At 33.1% G+C, this 17149-nt stretch overlaps 1 protein-coding gene across 1 annotated transcript; it reads left to right on the top strand.

Moving 5' to 3' along the window:
- Positions 1-1560: 1560 nt before the first annotated feature.
- Positions 1561-12141, top strand: LOC145158866 (RAD3-like DNA-binding helicase protein). Its single transcript, XM_079077728.1, has 28 exons — positions 1561-2076; positions 3208-3289; positions 3446-3521; positions 3675-3739; positions 3817-3870; positions 4012-4112; positions 4196-4337; positions 4954-5015; positions 5099-5193; positions 5284-5354; positions 5462-5549; positions 6231-6303; positions 6414-6509; positions 7037-7145; positions 7227-7320; positions 7420-7503; positions 7593-7749; positions 7884-8056; positions 8159-8203; positions 8353-8381; positions 8525-8646; positions 8819-8866; positions 8991-9115; positions 9497-9822; positions 10525-11287; positions 11476-11535; positions 11699-11818; positions 11910-12141. The coding sequence occupies exons 1-28, from the start codon at positions 1668-1670 to the stop codon at positions 11952-11954; spliced, it is 3714 nt and encodes a 1237-aa protein (XP_078933854.1). The 5' UTR covers positions 1561-1667; the 3' UTR covers positions 11955-12141.
- The last annotated feature ends 5008 nt before the right edge of the window (positions 12142-17149 follow it).

The following is a 17149-nucleotide window of genomic DNA, read 5'->3' as shown; positions in this document are numbered from 1 at the left end:
GTTGAGAATGAACCTTAAAATGGGTTTAGAGGTGCTTAAATTTGAAGGAAACCCTAAAAGATCATGGGCTTGGGCTGCATCAATTCTCACGCCATGAGCGTCTATGTCTCATGTCGTGAGACCGGTCTTGAACAAAAGTTTTCATATGAACCTATCTCATGTCGTGAGCCTCAATGTCTCACATCGTGAGACTTATTTTCTCCCAAAATTGAACCTTTTGACTCCTTGAAACCCTAATTCGATTCATCCAGGAAAACAAGTGTTACAACTGGTATTAAGGATGTTGTTATGTTGTAGTGATCTGTTAGATTTGTGTCTTGGTATATAGGATGTTGTAGTGCGGTGGTGATCTGTAGATCTGCCTGTTTGTCTTACTAGTTATATGATTGTTTTTTTGTTGGATATATGTTATTAGTTATGTATATGTTGATATAGTATGGTTAGGTTGAGGCAATCCTGCTTTCTGCGGAAGTCAACAGACTTGGGAGCAAGCCAAACATAAGCTGTAGGGCGGAAAGGCAATCCAGACTTATGATGTGGGCTCGGGAGCAAGCCAAACTTATGTTGTGGGCTCAGGAGCAAGCCAAACATGAGCTGTGGGCCAGAAGGCAAGCCAAATTCATGTTGTGGGCTCAGGGATAATCCGGTCTGTTATATGTGGACCTAGTATGCATGTTGTTATATGTTTGTGTGGTGGTACTTTGGAAGGAACTCACTAAGCTTCATGCTTACAGTTTCAGTTTATTGTTTCAGGTACTTCAGATGACCGCGACAAGGCGAATACATGATCGTGCACATCCTTCTGATTTTCATGATATTAGATTTTGCCATTTTGGGACACTCTAGGTATGGTTTTTTACTTTTGGAACAATGATTTGTAAACAATTATGGTCTTTGGGTTTGTTTTGAAAAATGAAAATTTTACTCTGAATTTTGGGATGTTACAAGTTCGTATTAGAGCACTAGTTTGAGAGAATTGGATGAGCATTGTGTGAATCTAGACTCAAACTATGGATTTGTAAAGATTTTCAAAATAAATTTCAAATTGTTTTCAAATTGTTTTCAAAAGTACCCAAGGATAAAAAGGTATAAACACTAGGTTGAGAAATGTTTTGTCTTCGGAAATTTAATTCAATATGTAAAGTAGTCTTATTTTGCATAAAAAGGTATCCCTCAAACCAACTCCAACCAACCACTAAAACACAATTATAAAGGCTAATAAAGTGGTGTTCTCATTCCAATCAACCTTTAGAAAACACCATTTTAGTGTTTGGGATAACTTCACACACCAAATATGATGGTCAAACTACTTGGCCTCTAAAAATCACAACTTTAATGATTGGTTGGAATGCAAACACCATTTTAGTGTTAACAAATCACCAATTTAATGATTTATGGTTGGAGTTGCTCTCATATGATAGAATATAAAAAATAACGGTATAAAAATCATATCTATATATAAATATAAAATTGTTTAATATTCATTCGATTGTATAACAACCGGATATAAAAAGTTGGAAAAGTATTGTCGGCCGTTCTATCCGTCCCTAAATTTGCCTCGCATTTATAAAATGTTCCAAAAAATAAAGTTCCCGCCAAAGACCAAATTTTCACAACAGTTGAAACCCTAAAACCCCAATCAGCTCATTCTACAGGAAAAACCGCGAATGAGGGCAAACCACCGGCGAGAATCTACATACACCGGAGAAGCAATGTCTTCGTATTCACTGCCGGCGTCAAATCCAAACCCTAAACCGTCGAAAAAGAATGTCATTCACATCGGCGGCATACCAATTGAGTTTCCTTACCAACCATATGGCTCTCAGCTGGCTTACATGGGCAGAGTAATCGCAACTCTCGATCGAGCTCAACGAGATGGCCATTTTCATGCGTTACTTGAATCTCCTACTGGTACTGGAAAGTCTTTGTCTCTGCTTTGCTCCGTTCTGGCATGGCAGAAGAATCAACAGTTAAAGTCTCTCCTTGGGAATATCTCTCACTCGAAACCTGATCCCGAGGCTATGGTTGACCCTCTGGGTCGTGGTGGGGGGTTTGTTCCTGAAATGGAGCCATCAGGTATAAATGATAACATTTTATTTTGGTAAATATATTTATTTCATGTTGGTATCAATGGAAATTTTTATGTGGTAGTGGGGGTTGTCCCTGAAATGGAGTAATATCAATGGTTTCTAACCTTTCTCTGCTGATATTTACTCTACAATGCTATTACTCTACAAATGATCTTCACATTCTGTATACAACGTGTCATATTTAATTCTAAAATTTAATGTTGAAATGATTGATGACTGCATATATGGTATTAAACATACCATTTTTTTTTTCAAGAATTAGCAATGAGCAGTAAGCCTTGCTACCAATTTCCATCCTTAACAGTAAATATAAATATGGTTACCTGGATTCTCAAGTGAGTTGGTTGTTGTGTTGTTGAGTGTCCAAGGTACAAACCTTGAAGCTTAACGATTGCTATTAAGTTCTAACCTTATTGCTAATAGTGGTGTTAGTAGACACAATCTCCAAGCTGCTTGCCTGGCCTTTTATGTATATAAAGTTTGGATAGAAAACTTCAACAACAACAATTCTACCTCTTTTCTAACATCATATAACTGTGCTTCATCTAATTTTCTGCTATCAAGAATAGATATATCGTTTTTGGCATCAAAATTGCTCATTTTGTTGACAACAATTGGAATTAGAAAGTCTGGCAGTTCTTTGATATTTTTAAAGACTGTTCTCGCCTCAAGTGCAAAAACTAATGCTTTCGAGTTTTTGGCTTTACTCAAATATGAACTTATATGGACTTTGCATATATGATTGTAGAAACAGAGAACTTGTAGAACCCAAATAGTACAAACATTTATCCACTAGAAACAACACACTATTTGGTGTTTATACTATTATGCATTGCACAATGATTATTTTCTTTGGTACCAAAGACCATGCTAGTAGTTAACATGGCTCCCTTATCTATTACGAGAGAGGGGAAACTGTTTTAAAACAACTTCTAAAAGATTGGATAAACTAATACTTACATATTATTGGAGATGACTATAGCACTTCATTATTTGAATGTTTAAAGCCATGAGTCATAGACAAACTATAGCACTTCCATATAGTAATTGCACGATTTCTGTATCAGAATTACATTAATCAGTGATTTCTTGTCTTTATCTTCTTTCAAAATCATAGGTAATAATGTGGTGCCTACTTTTTCCGAGACACACAATACTGAGCAGAAGAAAAAAAGAGGCCCTATCATTTACTATGCCACGTAAGTTTTGTTAAACAAAGCACATGAGATTCTATCATATATGTTGTATGTATGCTTATGGAGGTAACTTTTGTCACTTGGGCATCTGTGTAATATTGATATTTGAAGCTCATGAAGATTGGGATTTATAATTTTTTATATGATAAATTTATTTAGGCGGACACATTCACAGATTAGTCAAGTTGTCTCTGAATTTCGCAAAACAAGTTATCGGGTGCCAATGGCAGTTTTGGTATGTTATCTTTGATCCTACATTGTACTTTTAACTCTATTTTTTTTTATCTTTTAATTGAAAATATCTCTTTATATATGGTTTTGCTTTTGCATTCTGATATTGATCAGAATCTGATAAGTTCTGTTTTCATTTTCTTGAGTTAACTTTCAGGCATCTAGAAAACGCTACTGTACAAATGCCAAAGTTCGTGGCCAAGATAATATTGATGAGAAATGGTGCCTTTTTATCTGTTAATCTTTGCATCTACATTTTATTTTCCACTTCTTATGTATGTTGTTTTATGATAATGTAGTAAGCTACTTCTCAAGGAGCGAGGACAAAACAAATGTGGTTGCCCAGAATTCTTGTGAGTTTTTTTTTTTTTTTTTTTTTTTTTTTTTTTTTTTGTGTGTGTGTGTGTGTGTTTGTTTTTAATGTCCATATACCCTTTTCCTGTACTTTGAGTAGGATTCCATTAAAATTTATAACCAACCATGGTTTCTTACAGGAATGCAAAAAAGATCAGAGCACACCCATCTGTTAAAAAAGGAGGCTGCTATGAACTCCATGATATCGAGGATCTTGTTAAAGTTGGACAAATGGTCGAAGGTTAATTTGGTCTTTTATCTTTACAAGTTTCTTTGACAAAATGTTACTGTCTAGTACATAACTGTTTGTCCCAAAATTTTCAGGTTGCTCATATTTTGGAGCACAAGCCATGGCAGAAGTGGCACAAATAGTTTTTTGCCCTTATAGTTATATTATCAATCCACAAATCAGAAAAGCAATGGAATTAGATGTTAAAGGAAACATTATCATTCTTGATGAAGCTCAGTGAGTAGTATAATCTCTCAAATGCTATAACTATTTTGACAAGAAAAATTAAGATTAAGTTAGAATTCTGGTCCTAGTGCTTTGTGGATTTTACTGTCTTTAGTCCAAAAATGACACATTTTTCAGTTTTTTGGACATCATTGATCATTTATCCATTTTGGTTCCTTTAACTTTGGAACAACCGAATAAGGACCAAAATTGATATGAAATCTTGAAATAATAACCAAATTTGAAAAATGTTTCAAGTTTGGACTAGAAGCACTGAAGCGGTAAAAGTCAGAAAGCACAGGGACCAAAATCGATATGAAACCTTGAAATAATGTCCAAAACTGAAAAAGTTCCAATTTTGATTTTTGAACTAAACACAGTAAAAAAAATAAAGCACAGGACCATTTTTGTAATTTACTCAAAGGTTAACATTTTGTGATTTTTATGTCCATTTGGAAAACCTAAATGACCCTAAAGTCTAAAAATTGTTGTGTAGTCCCTTTGCTGTTTTTCTCCCTAGTCATGTTAGGGGCAATTTTGGAATATATGAAAAGTTCAGGACTTTCAGATATATATTTTACGCTCACATGACAGTATATATAATTTTTTTTATTTACCTTTTTTTCAGTAATATAGAAGACATAGCTCGGGATGCTGGTAGTGTAGATGCTGAAGAAGTTGTTCTGCTTCGTAAGCATCTTTTTATTCCATTTTTACCCTCTCTTTACTTTAATGTATTTATTGATTTTGTATTCTGTTTGTACATATGGAAGAATTACAGATGGAACTGGAAAATCTTTGTCATAGTGATCGAGTTACACAGGCTGATCAAGTAGAGATTTATCAGCCCTTATGTGAAATGATGGAGGTACTACTCCTTAGATTAAATCCTCATATTCCTATACTACAAATGTATTTATTTTTTTAAATAATTATTTTAAACTGTTTGTTATGACAGGGCATTATTAGTTGGATCAGACGGAAGAAAAATTCATTGGGGAAGCATAGTTTTCAACATAATGCATCATGGTCAGTTATCTTATATAAATTTTTTTGAAGTTTTCTTCATGTTATTATATATTTTGTGTTATAAGATATATAAGTGCTTTGGATATTGCATAACTTTACAATTTTAGTTGGACTGGTGATAAAGCTTTAAAAGAACTTGACGAAGCAAGCATATCAAAGCTGTGCTTCCCAATCTTACAAGAATGTGCCACAAAGGTAATCCTCTCTTCAGTTGCATTTCTCCATCAAAATAAAAAAACATTTACTTTGAGTTTGTATGCCACATCTAGTATTTTCCAAACATCCATAATCCATTTTTTTTATACAATTAAGGTTAAGTTACAAAGATGGTCCCTGAGTATTGCTGTTTTGGTTCCAAAAAGGTTTTTTTTGCAAATTTTGGTCCTCATTTAATGTTTTTTTGCTAATGTTTTTAGTCATTAATCTAAAGTATCCTAATGATTGAGGTCCCTGTTCCATGTAAAAATACTATATTACCCTTTATCTAATTATTTTGCAAACTTCTATTTATTTTATATTTATATACTTATTAATATAAACTGGGATTTGGCCAGTTGGCCTGCCCGAACCCTGGACTCCTCCGCTATTTTCATGAGCTGAACTCTGGTGAAATGGGTAATATAGTCATTTTACTTGGAATAGGTTCCAAAAATTTACAAAAACAACAAATAAGGGAACCATAATGGCAAGAAAAAACTTTTGGGGATTAATATTGCAAATAAAATTGATACTCAGGGACCATTTTTGTACTTTCTCTATAACTAATGTTGATATAGAGTTTAATGTAGTTGTCCCACATTTCTCTATAAGATGAGCAATCACTTGTGTTATTAACATTCTAAAGTATTAGAACTTTTTTTGTAAAACCTTTTTCAGGCAATTAAAATTGCTACAGATGCAGACCTTGAGGTTGACCATTTAAGTGGCATGCCCTCTACAGTATTAGAAGGTGCCTAGCCTAACTTTCATGTTATTATTCTTTATAATCTTCCACACACTCAGAATAAACTTATGTTTCTCATTGCATCCTTCTTTTTTGTTTATTTTTTCAACCCACAGGCCTTTTCTCTTCACTTACCTACTTTTTCTCTGAAGATGGGGCCCACATCTGTGATTATCAGCTTGTATTGCAATGTCGTATCAAAGGTGATGCTGGTAAGTTTCTAAAATTTATTTACCATTATGTTCTTAATAATAAGAGTAAATTACAGATTTGGTGCCTTAGTTGAATTTTGTAAATTTGGTTCCAAAAAGTTTTTTCTTGCAATGTTAGTCCTTATTTGAGTTTTTTTGCAACATTTTTGGTCCCTGTTCCAAGAAAATTGCTATTTTTGGGACCCAAAGTTCCAACAATCACATTTTTGGCCATGAGAATGGTTGATTTCTGCAATTTTGGTCCCAAAAAGTTTTCTCTTGAAATTTTAGTCCTCATTTGAGTTTTTTGGTCCCCTTTTCAGGAAAATGACTATATTTTTAGTACCAAAATTGCAAAAATCAGCTGTACTTAGGGACCCAAAATAGTCATATTATGTGGAATAGGGATAAAAAAAAATATTACAAGAACCATAAATGAGGACCAAAACCTTTGTTGGAACCAAACTTCCATTGCAAAAATCAGCTTAACTCAGGGACCAAAAACGTAATTTACTCTTATAATATAATATCTAACATTTTGCATGCAGGAGTTGATGGTGATGATTGGCCCTGTACTTTGAGTTTGTGGTGTTTGAATCCAGCTCTTGTCTTCAAGAACATTGCTGATGCTTCTCTTTCAGTAATTTTAACATCTGGGTAGGTGCATGTATTCAATTCTATCTAAAATTTTATTTATTAATACAATTTATTTATTTATTTTATTTTATATTATTACAGGACTCTATCACCAATGAGTTCGTTTCAATCTGAACTTGGGGTTCAATTCGGAACCTCTCTTGAAGCTCCTCATGTTATCAACGTGGAGTCACAGGTACCAATAAAGTTTCTTACCTTTTTTTAGAATCAATCATTTGTAAACGATTCTATAATCTTTCTTATTTAAATGACGGTTTTACCCTTTATGCTGCAGTTATGGGCGGGTGTGATTCACAGTGGGCCGGGTAATTACCCATTGAATGCAAGTTACAAAACATCCGAGGGATATGGTTTCCAGGTAAATTCCAAAAAGAAAACAAAAAAGGAAACATTTCCCCATTTCATTTGATTATAAATATGATGTGATTGTTTGTTTTTGTTGTGCAGGATGCACTTGGAACATCCCTTGAAGAAATATGCAAAGTTGTGCCTGGTGGTTGTTTGGTGTTCTTTCCTAGCTATAAACTTATGGACAAATTACGCAGTCGTTGGTTTGAAACAGGTCAATGGACTCGCCTAAATGCACAAAAACCTGTTTTTGTTGGTGAGGTTATTCTACAATATGCATTAAAAAAGGAAACAATGTTTCTGTTGAAGTCATCTATTATCTCTGATAACCCATATGGTTAGTTTTTGGTTTGATAATGGAATCTTGTTTGTTGTGTTATTACTTATTAGAGCCAAGAGGAAGCCAGGATGATTTTGAGCAAGTTTTGAGTGGTTATTATGATACAATTCGTGGCAAGAAACCTGCAATTGGGAGGAGAAGGGGTAAAAAGGTGGAAGCAGTATCATGTTCTAAAGGGAATGATAAAAAGGGAGCTACATTTCTTGCTGTCTGTCGAGGAAAGGTATATTGCTGATGTGTCATTTGCATCATATTTTTTAAAAATGTTTAAAAGTGAAAAAAATGTTGTCATTGATTTATATACTGAAATTACTATGACTGACAGGTGTCTGAAGGAATTGACTTCTCAGATGATAATGCTCGAGCGGTTGTGTCCTTTATGTTATTAATTGCTTCTTAATTCATTATATGATAATTTAATTGCTAATATTTTATTCATAGCATGGTTATAGTTCTGGCACCCTTTTCAGTTTTCACGGTGATCCTTAACTATACCACCTGCTCCTTCGATAATCTCAGATAATTATTGGGATTCCTTTTCCAAACGTGTAAGATTCCCTTTCTTGTTTTTTGACTACATTTGCAACCTTTAAATAGGATATTATGTATTTATGTTATATTCAAAGTATGAATTAATATCATGTGATGTCTTTCACATCCTGCTGATTGTTAGTATTGTGTGACCATGCAGGTTTGATATTCAAGTGGCAGAAAAAAAGAGATACAATGATACTTTTAAATCCTCTAAAAACCTTCTTAGTGGCAGCGAATGGTATTGTCAGCAAGCTTTCAGAGCTCTTAATCAGGCAGCAGGTATCACATCTCCCTTGATCACAATATACTAATCTTACAGTTGAATCATGTTTATGATGAATAACTATAATTTTTATATTCTTATATAGTTTTTGCTGTTTCTATAAGGAGCTTATTTTATATTATGTTTTAGCTCAATGTTTTGTTACAGTATAGCTTTGATCTTCTGTAGGCCGTTGCATTCGACACAGGTCGGACTATGGAGCCATAATCTTCCTAGGTAGGCCTCTCTCTTTCCCTCTCCCCCCTGATATATTTCTATGTTTATGTTCTCCTTTTTTCACAACAGATAGATTTTATTTGCTTACAAATACCAAATTAATTCCTAAATTATTTGCAAGCAGATGAGCGATTTCGTCAAGAAAGAAATTTAAGATACATTTCAAAGTGGATAAGGAAATCCATTAGACAATATGACAACTTTGACCAGTCATTGGAAGGATTAAAGTCCTTTTTCAAGAACATCAAGGTTCTTTCTCTGACAATGTACCTTTTCACATTTTGGTTCGAATGCAAGAAATAGCAACATACTTTTATTTATTTGTTTATTATAGTAATTTTACTTTCATTTCTTCCCATTACAATTTTATAGCAGTGTTCTACATATACAAAGCAATTTTCATTAATATAATCAAGTAGTTTTTTCAAAGTACAATGTCTTGATAAGAAAAAATGGAAAGTACGATGTTGTAATAGAAAGAAAAGAAACTGGGATGCTATAATAAACAAATAAATGAAAGTATGTTGCTATTTCTTGCATTTATGTATCCAACAACTTATCTTTTTGCTAGCTAGGATTTCCATCACTAACAAAGCTGTTGCTCATTTTGTGAAAACAACGGAAGAACAGGTTGAGAATGATGCAAAAGAGGTGGTTGATGTTGAAGTCATTGATGTAGAGGACCCAAGAAACCTGTTCACAGAAATGATGAACCATAAAATTATAAGTAACCCCAAACCAAAAGGAAGAAGATCTATGTCAGATGCTGTTATTTCACCACCTGAAATATTAACAAATAAAATAAAAAAGTTTCCAATTACAAGTAAAAAGTTTCACTGCCCCTCCCCCAAAACAGAATCTAGACCTCAGGAAACAATTAGGGGAGTGAAAAAGAGTGACAGCAATACTGGTATAACTTACACCGACTCCAAAGGTGATTTGGAGACAAAAAACAGGTATTTTAAACTTGTTATTTTATCTAGGCCTCTTGTTCTTTCAATCATTGAAATAAAACGAGTTAGTTACAAGAATGGTCCTTGTGTTATACCCACTGTTGCATATTCAGTCCAATGTTTTTTTTTCTGTTTCAAATTGGTCCCTAACATTGGTTTTTGTTTCTGATCTGTCACTGATCCATGTAAAATGACATCTAACAATAGTTTAAAATAAACAAATTATAGAAAAGTTAAAAAGAAGAGTCAAATTACATTTTTGTTCCTTGAGTATGGTTGCTTTTTGCAATTTTGGTACTAAAAGGTTTTCTTTTGCATTTTTGGTCCTTATTTGACATTCGTGTAATGTTTTTGGTCCCGATTCCAAATTAAGTGGCCATTTTGGTCTATGGGTGTGATTTTTGCAATTTCGATCCCAAAAATAGCCATTTTACTAGGAACAGGGACAAAAAACGTTACACAAATCTTAAATAAGGACCAAATTAGCATGACAACCTTTTGGGACCAAAATTAAAAACATGAGCTATACTCAGGGACCAAAAATGCAATATACTTTAAAAAGAAACATATAAGGGTAGAAAAGTCATTTTCTAATAAAAGTTGGACTGAACCTGAGGTTTTGGGTATAACACAGGGAATGTTCTTGTAATTACTCTAAAAAAGAATAGAAGTTGGTAACAGATGTTTGTCTTATGTTGGGTGCAGGTTTCCATCGCCACCATCATTTAATATATCTCATGATGACGATTTCGACTTAACCATTGTTCATGAAACCCCGAGAAATGACGATAATGCCCTTGATCATGAATATGAACCACCCATTGTGAAGGAAACACCAATCAAGAACAGTTACCCTGCTACTCTTGAATCTGTCTCCGAGTCAACCATAATCCAATCAAAGTTTCCCACTCGTTCCTTTTCTTCCCCTTGTTCCACTTCAGCTTCTGAATGCATGAACACAACAACAACACCACCTAAAAAACAACAAATCCCTCAAAACAATTCACCTCTAGATTCAAGTGTCAATTCCCATTTTCATAAAAGAAGAAAGTCTTCAGCTTTTGCATCAGTCAAGATGGCCCACTTTGATTCCCCTGAAGAAACCATGAATCTTGGTGATGAAACCAAAAAATATCTAAAAATATCGTGTTCACTCTGTAAAAATCCGCTGGGTCTTGCGGAAAATGACTATTCTGTCCCTTGTTCTTTGATGTCGTTATCTAAAGTGCATTTGGTGTCAAGTTGGAAAGGGAGAGAAAAGGGTGGGACAAGTGTAGCTGTTGTGGTGTCTGATATTTGTTGTGTTGATGGGAGAATTTGGGAAAGAAGTGGTGATGAAGGAATTTGGAGCAAAGAAGATGGCTGTGTATTTAATACGGCTTTCTGCCCTTTCTGTAGTGATCAAGACAATTGCCTTGGGTTACATGTTGTGGCAACTGATTCATCCAATGTGCAGCTTTTAAACAAGGTATGATATCAGTTCATACTATTATAATATCTTGTCGCATATCCGTTTGATAGTTATTGAGGGCATATTGGTCATTTTGCTGATTTATGTTTTGGGAGTTGGGAGTTGGGATGTATTGAATATGATCACAAAATCTATTTGATCGTTCAGAGATATACAACCAACTTATATAACTTTTCTATATGCAGGTGCTCTTTTATTCTGACAGACTAGAAATCCAACATATCCATACATCAACAACAAATAAGGTAATTTTGCATACGTGTCAAATCGAAAGCGACTCTCCAAAAAAGTTTGCAACTTTTGTCTTGTTGAAATCAGTCACAAAGTCCCAGTCCAATACATACCAAATGTAGTGCAACATGTTTTGTTCTATACTGTCATGTGTAACAAACACGACTTTAATTGTAGGAAGAATCACCATCTAGTGTTACAAGTTTGAGTAAAAGCGTGCTACAAAATCCATTTGAGAAATTTGCCTACACATCTCCACAAACCAACTCAATAGGTTGGAGAACCACAAAATCTAAGGTCAAAATTGTCTGATATTCTGTTATTTATAGATTCATTAAACGTATTTTAAATTCTAGTTAAAGTTAAACTATGTTTGTTGATCATGCAGATGAGATTACCAAAGAAAGTCCTAGTATCCACTACCAAATATTGATGCCTAACCTTACATGTAAATTCTTAATCATTGCTAAATTGGTTTTAAACCTATTTTGGAAATTTAAGATCTATGGTTATTATTATTAACTTCGTGATGCATTTGAGGTGTATGACCAATAAAATGTGACTATTGTAGTTGTAACATTCTTTATGACCAGCCATAGTTTTAATTTTGTTGTTTATAATGTTGTTTTCCTGCATTGGACATCTTAGATAATCAACTCTAACATGTTTTAATTAAAGAGATAATATTTTGATGTGGGAAGTTGGAATGATCAAATGATTAGTATTTAGTAGGTTAAGTGTTTTTAATGGTAAATAAAATATTTTTTACTATAAAATAGCCAACAAGACCATAAAAGTAATATTTTGCTACACATGAAAGTATATTTCACTAATTCAACCATTTAAACCCTTGGTCCAAGAAAACCAATGGGACCATTATGGACTATGAAAAAGAGAATAGGGAAATGATAGATGTTGAAATGATGAAAGAAATATCTTACTTAAATTTGTATCACTCTTTATTATCTATTCATTTCCTATTTTCCTATTTGTTTTTCATTTTTCATCAGGCTTCATGATTTTTTGTAGATGGTGGTTTCTTATAGTGAGGTCACACATTAAATTTATGTAAATTTGTGCGTTCAAATGTTAAAAGTCATTCGAGCGTATTTGCTATTGATATTTGTTTATTTTGGTTATCATTAATATGGCTCAAAAAGAAAAGGACGAACTCTTTGTAGTTAGATAAAAAAAATTGTGATCAAATTTATTGTGACTGTGTTGGCGAAATATGAAACAACTAAGGAAGTTTGCCATCACTTGTACATATTGTATACTCAATCTAATTTTGATAAGTGGTATCGGTTAAGGTCATATATTCAAGCACTTCAATTTAATACTATGAGTATCCAAGAGAGAAGAATAACATTTGGCTCTGATAGCATTACGATTTGAATTTGAAGGATTATATGAAATAATCTTTCATTGTACTCTGCTTCCCACTATTCACTTGGTTGTTCATGAATTGATTGTTGAGGAGATCTTCTTAAGTCTCAAGTTTATAATGGGTATAAGCATCTCCTACTTTTAATGTTTTTGTTGTTCAGAAACTAACTTATGCTAGAAACCAGTCTAGCCCAATTCCTAAAGTTGCTTCTGATGAATGAGTTTTTTTATAAACAAAAAAGCCATTGGACCCTTTCAGCCACTCTTTTAGTCCTACTATGTGGACATCCCATCCACTATAGGAAAAATAGCAACAACGTTCTCTGTAGCAAAACATACCATTTGGACCCTTTCAGCCACTCTTTTAGTCTTACTGTGTGGACATCCCATCCACTATAGTTTATTTCACCTTTGATAAAGATTGATCCTCATATTATCATTACACACTTTGCCTTGGATCCTCAGGTTTTTGAGTAGTCCATACAATTCTTTGCTTCCAATCTTGATGTCATATCATAGGTATTTCTTTGTCCGATACTTTAGGTATCCCTTCATCCTTATGGATCTTGGATTCTTGTGTTGATTTGTCTTCTTTTCGCTTGAGTCGGTCGTTTTCTAATTTGTATCTTTGACATTCATGTAACACCCGAATTTTTAATACAAAGTATATCCAAAAATTTCATTTTTAATTTACAAATCATAACAAATCTGGTGTACATTCATATTAATAAATCAACACAAGAAGTTATCAAGAGGATCTTACAATATTCTCGTGTAAGAATCTAAGTCCCGCGCTACCAACTCCACGTTGTGCTGCTAAGTTTATTTGAGCATGAAATACACACATAACAAAATGGTAAGGTACAACTAGATTAGTGAGTAACCATATAAACAAGACATAAATTAGTTACACAACTAAATATATATCATTTGTGTTATTCAATCAACCAACGTACACTCGAATAAAATGTTAGTATATAATTCTCCAATAGTCAGATTTACATCTCTCTAAGCTGCTTTTTAAACCATTAACTATCCTTAATAGACTTACAACCACACAAGCTACTATCAGTTTCACATAATCTCTCCTCAATAGTATCAATACTACACAAACTACCAATTTATTCAATCAACATTACTCTTACTGACATTACAACCATGCAAATTTTCACTACAATATATTCTTTCGCAAATATAGTATGTTGATTTCCAAAGCTACTATTAACTTGCAATTCTCCAATAACAATACACAATATAATATTACAGCCACCAAAGTTGCTATTGACCAATAAGGTTTCAATCTATGGTATTACGACCACAAGGCTACCATAGTTGTCAATTTACACCTATGATATTATGGCCATCTTAGCTACCACATAATCCAATGCTAACATAAAAACATTTATACATCCTCTTAACCTCATGGTGTTACAATCACCAAGACCACCACTAGTAACTAGAGGTGACTTGAAACCCCTTAAAAGGGTATATGTGAACAAATTAAACAAAATATCCGGATTTAATGAACCCAAACGTCATCAAAGGGTAAATCCGAACATTTCTTGAAAACTTAAGGGCTTTTATGTTATTTGCCCTATTGAAATCAGTCACACTGTCAATACGTACCAAATGCAATACAACTTGTTTTGTCACATACTGACATGTGTAGCAAACGAGATTTTAATTGTAGGAAGTCTTACCTTCTAGTGTTACAAGTTTGAGTAAAGGCGTCTCATAAAATCTGTTTGAGAAATTTTCCTATACATCTCTCTGGAAACTAACTCAATACGATGGAGAACCACAAAATCTAAGGTCAAAATTCTCTAATATTCTATTATTTGTAGACTAGTTAAACCTATTTTATATGTTAGTTAAAGTTAAATTATGTTTGTTGCGGATGAGATTACGAAAGAAAGTCCAAGTATCAACTACTAAATAATGAGGCCTAACATTACATGTAAATTATAAAGTTCTGTTAAATTGGTTTTAAACCTATTTGGGATATTTAGGATCTATGCTTATTGTTAACTTGGTGATGCACATGGTGTAGGACCAATAAAATGTGCCTAATGTAGTTGTAACATTCTTTATAACTAGCTATTGATTATAATGTTGTTTTCATCCACCGGATGTGTTAGATAATCAACTCTAGTACATTTGAAATAAAGAGATAACATTGCATCCGATGACCCAATTTATACGATGCCCACAACATCATACATTGCTCTTGTTCCTCTTATTCTGTACCACCTACTATGACTAGGGATGTTATTTGGGTCGGAACCGGACCGAACCCACCCAAATCCGAAAAATCCGAAAGCTGAATAAGGCTAATTGGAGGAACCGAAACCCGGATCGATTGACTTAATACGAGTTTAGTTTGGTTCATGTATTAATCGGTCCGGGTCGGTTATTACTCGAATAACCCGAATAACATTTACAATATGATTAACAATCTAATATATTCCATAACCTGAATAACATTTACAATATGATTATAAATACTGTATTTTTTATTACTTTTGTAGCTTATGATTTCATAATAAAACTTTCAAAGAAACAATTTTGTTGATTAAAAATAATGAAAATATACATGTTTTAAAGATGAAAAAAATGTCAGAATTTATGTAATAAACATACACAACAAGGACAAACATATAATTGTAGACTTACATGTAAACACGAATTATATATTTGGTATGTTTTTGTTTCCAAATTAATGGACAAAATATTCGATATACACTAAAAAAGATTTCATTTTTTCTTTAAATTTATTGTTAACACGAATTAACTATTCTTGAGATATAAGAATGTAAAATCCAAACACCAAAATCAGGCAAATCGGACAAATAATGAAGACGCTATGACAATTCAAAGTTGCATAAATTTCTGTAAACATGTTGAAACAGAAAACTCAACTTCAATACCCATGTTTAGGGGCATGTATCTCATTGATATAGCCAAAAATAGCATATAAACTATGTAAACAGTAGTTTAAATTGTGAGCTACAAGATGGAAAAAAAAACCTTGGCAAATCGGGCAAATAACGAAGATGCCATTACAGTTCAAAGTTGCCTAAATTTATACAACCATGCTAAAATTATGGGCCAAGTATTTAGAACCGAATAAGCTCTTATTTGGATAACCCAGACCGAAAAACTCGATAACCGAATAAGCTTAATATAGATACCCGAAACCCGAACTGAATTACTTATTTAGGCCTAATTCGGTTCGATTCAGTTCGGGTTTTCGGTCCAAACGCTCACCCTTAACTGTGACTAAATCTTCCACCACATTAGTCCAAAGTAGTTTTCTTATTCATCTTATTTGACTTTGTTTGCTTCATTTATTGCTAATATATATAATGCCAGAAACCAATCCTATAGAGAGGTTGTTTATGATCTCCTTTAGTAGAATGCTATGGTTTAGAAACTTAACAACTCTTCACTGGACTCATAGGAAGGGTTAGTTTCACTCACACAGAATTTGACGACAAAAGTGATGAATGTTGTACTCTAATAACACAGTTGCATACATTCGTTAGTTAGTGAAGATATTCCAAATGGATGTTAAGAGTGTGTTCTTGAATGATGATTTTCATGAGGAGGTTTATATGACTCCTCCCCTAAGTGTTGCCCACCAACCGGGTGAAGTTTGTTGGCTTCGAAAATTCCGGTATATATGGTCTCAAAAAAGCTCTTTGTACTTGGTTTAAGAAATTCTTTATGGTGATTACTTGTGTGTAATTATTCCATAAAAGTAGTTAACATTTAAAGGTGTAAAATTTCAAAAAACTAAAAGATACTAAAATCTACTTGAAATAACTTTTGGAGTAGAAACTTAAACTCGTACTATTAAATGAACTTTTTTTTCTCTAACTCAAGTTTTTTAAAAGAAAAACAAAAAAAAAGTTATTAAAATCTTGCTATTGAACATACCCATTATAGGATACCGTTTGATCATTTACATGTAAATATCTCTTTATATGAAATTATAATGAGTGATAATGTTCTCGACCTTTTTGTTACAATGTAAATTTTGTTATTAAAAGTTCAAAATATTTTTTCTCATAATTTTAAACCCTCTGATTTAATATGATATGTTTTTTTTAAAAACACATTTTTTTGTTGTTAAATTAAATTATTACCATAAGTTTTTTCAAATATTAGGCCAACTAATAATCATCCCAATAAATACAATTATTTTGAAACTTTTTAACAAATCCTAGTTTTCACAAAAGA

The sequence above is a fragment of the Lactuca virosa genome, chromosome 2 (assembly GCF_052849685.1).
Source record: "Lactuca virosa cultivar CGN04683 chromosome 2, Lactuca_virosa_CGN04683_v6, whole genome shotgun sequence".
NCBI classification, from domain to species: domain Eukaryota; kingdom Viridiplantae; phylum Streptophyta; class Magnoliopsida; order Asterales; family Asteraceae; genus Lactuca; species Lactuca virosa.
This window is presented reverse-complemented; position numbering and strand designations above follow the sequence as displayed.